This window comes from Silene latifolia, chromosome 3 (genome assembly GCF_048544455.1).
Source record: "Silene latifolia isolate original U9 population chromosome 3, ASM4854445v1, whole genome shotgun sequence".
Taxonomy (NCBI): Eukaryota; Viridiplantae; Streptophyta; class Magnoliopsida; order Caryophyllales; family Caryophyllaceae; genus Silene; species Silene latifolia.
This window is the reverse complement of record NC_133528.1, coordinates 17,430,872-17,433,961: the sequence shown is the minus strand read 5'-3', so window position 1 is coordinate 17,433,961 and position 3,090 is coordinate 17,430,872. Positions and strand designations below refer to the sequence as shown.

Below are 3,090 nucleotides of genomic sequence, written 5' to 3'. Positions count from 1 at the left end.
CAGCATGAAGACCTCGAGAAGAAGAAATCACGGCGCTATTTGGTGATCCAGTGGTAGCCACCCTCGTTAAAGCGATACATGAACATTTTGCGCGAAGGTGTGCTCGAGAAGGTCAAAGCTTTTGTTAGCACGAAGGACAAACTGTGGAAGGTATTACAACAGACGCGTAGACAGCCCCGTGCCAATGTGAAAAAATAACAACCTTAATTTAGTAGTTCAGTTTTTGTGGGAATATTCCCTTGGCTATGTAAACACTTGTTTCAGACTTTGTATTATTTGCAGATGTTAGCAACCTTAATGTAGACAGTTAGTTTTTGTGTAAACAATCTTTCAACATTCTATAAAAGAATGCCTTTCCTCTCAAGCAAGATGCAGCCACAAGTGTCTTTCAATGTATCTAGTTCAACAATATAGAGTAATATGTTAGTTAAATCAGTCAGAAGAAAGTGTGACTGTAATACACAAAAGTGTAATTCTAACCGTCAGAAGTGTAATTCTAACCGGCATAGCAGTGAGAGATAGACCTTATATTACACAAAATATAAATGTAATTTTAAAAGGCAAAAGTGTCATTTTAGGAGTTTATTTATGAAAATATAGTGTTGTTGTTTTACCTATTTAAAAGATGGTGCAATAATAACTATGTTATAAGGCTTTAGTATAGACTAAGTGTAACTGAAATTGCATACTCTGTAATTATAATGAGTTTAAGTGTAATTCTGATCATAACAATCCTACCCTAAGCAGATATGAGGCCATTGCAATTTTATTCCCTAGATATGTGTAATTTTAAGAACATAATTTGTCATAATAGTCAATAGTGAAAAATTAAACGTTCTGAAATTGCACATTATAACTGTGTCGTCTAATAAGAAATACTTCATCAAAATACATTGTAATACCAACGGCGACCAGTTGTCTTCCTGGCAGTTTGATGTCTAAACACAATACGAAACATCATGTTTGTACCTCGTATTTTGTGTAGACATCCCCAAAAAAATGTACTACTTATTACGTATTATATGGATTATTCTAAGATGCCTTCTTCTTCTTCTTCTTCGTCTTCTTCATCTTCTTCTTCTTCCGACGAGGGTTCTGACGATTGCGACACTGGCGGGTGCTCTGCGAATGGGTTAGGGCAGTTCCTTTTGTCATGGTTAGCTAATCGCTTGCAATTTTTACACATACGTTTTGGCTTCCTTGCCAAAGCAACTGCTTTTTCCTTAATCGACAACATTCTCTTTCCGCTTCCCTTGTTCTTGGATTTCTTGGGCGGCAAAATGGTTATCTCCTCACTAGGAGAACATCCAAGAATTTTCTCTAACCGTTGTTGTTTATTCAATGGTGATCCTAATGGTGAAAGTTTCTCCTTAAACTGTCTAATTAGACTAGAAAAGTTATCGACATCATTCTTCATTTTGCCCATGAGCAACCCAACTGTCTGATGAATCTCCGAACACATTACTGACATCGCAATCTGTTTTCCATCTATTATATCAACGTCCTCAGTTGCTTCACCATTACAATCGAATATTTTAGACAACCTTGCATCTTTACACCATCTTTTAACAACACATTGTTCTGGATTAATCTTCACTCCGTTTGATGAGTAAATCCATATGACATGCCGGCAAATAATGCCTTTCCTTTCAAGCATTCTGCAGCTACAAGTGGCTTTCAATGTATCTAGTTCAACAATATAGAGTAATATGTTAGTTAAATCAGTCAGAAGAAAGTGTGACTTTAATACACAAAAGTATAATTTTAATCAATAAAAGTGTGATTTTAACGGATAAAAGTATAACTCTAACAATATAATTTTAACAACCTAACTTATAATTTTAACTACCCAAAGTGAAATACTAATCACTAAAAGTGTAATTTTAACGGATTAAAGTATAACTTTAGCAACCCAAAGTATTATTTTAACAACCCAAAGTATAATTCTAACAACCCTAGGTGTAATTTTAATCAACAAAAGTATAATTTTAACGGACAAAAGTATAATTTTAACAAACAAATGCTACAGAATGATACCTGGGCAGTATGTGACCTCATAATTTCTGTCCCTGTTTGCATCTCTTACAGTGGTCACTTCTAAAGAGCCACACTCAGTGAATCCTCTACTTTTACAAGTACCAATTGAGCACTTGGCCTCTTCTTTAAATTCCTCGAATACTTTATGACTGTACACTTGCGCCCCGTGCACTTGGATAGCTAGATGCGTTGATATTTCAGAAACCGTGTATGCATTACGATTGTCAATCTGTTTCTGTGTGTGTCTGCTGGTCCATCGCGCTGTCAAAACGCATCGAAAACTCAACTAATGTTCCTGACTTACTCTCAAATCTCTTAAAAAAACTATTTTCGCTCTCTGATATTTGGGTTGTCCTCATAACACCCCCCCATATCTAGGTCCCTACAATGAGCCATAACCCACTGCTTCCTTTTAGCGTACATTTCTTGGAACCAGTCAATGTTATTAACATTGTATTCCCTGCCAATTTCTTCCCATTTTGCATCGAACTCTGCCACTTCAATGTCTTCATCCCATATTATGGCATTCAATTTCTTTAGGAACACTGAATAATCATCTCTCGCCATTCCATACTTGCTTGGAACCTTGTTCATGATATGCCACATACAATAGCGGTGGCGCGCTGTCTTGAACACCAATGGCACCGCTTTAAGAATACCAGGATCCTGATCGGTGATAATGTACTTAGGCTCTTTGCCACCCATCGCACCCAGAAAACGGGTGAACACCCATTTAAACGAGTCTGCATCTTCATGAGCAACAAGCGCTCCACAGAAAGTGACTGACCGTTTATGATTATCAACCCCGATGAAAGGTGTGAAGGACATGTCATACTTATTGGTGGAATACGTCGGATCGAACGACACTGCATCCCCAAAAACTGAGTAGTTCCTTCTAGCGATCCCGTCGGCCCATATAGCTTTACTAAGGCTACCGTCAGAATCAACATCATAGTCAAAGAAGAACCCTGGTCTAGTAACAGCCAATTCCTTAAAGTGGTCCATGAACATCTGACCGTCCCGTTCATGAATGTAGCATTTCACATCCCTGTG

At 37.6% G+C, this 3,090-nt stretch overlaps 1 protein-coding gene across 1 annotated transcript; it reads right to left on the bottom strand.

Annotated features, from left to right (window-relative positions):
- Positions 1 to 360: 360 nt before the first annotated feature.
- Positions 361 to 2,865, bottom strand: LOC141648759 (protein FAR1-RELATED SEQUENCE 7-like). Its single transcript, XM_074457476.1, has 4 exons — positions 2,646 to 2,865; positions 2,038 to 2,298; positions 1,326 to 1,686; positions 361 to 397 (listed from the first exon to the last, which is right to left on the bottom strand). The coding sequence occupies exons 1-4, from the start codon at positions 2,863 to 2,865 to the stop codon at positions 361 to 363; spliced, it is 879 nt and encodes a 292-aa protein (XP_074313577.1).
- Between the last annotated feature and the right edge of the window lie 225 nt (positions 2,866 to 3,090).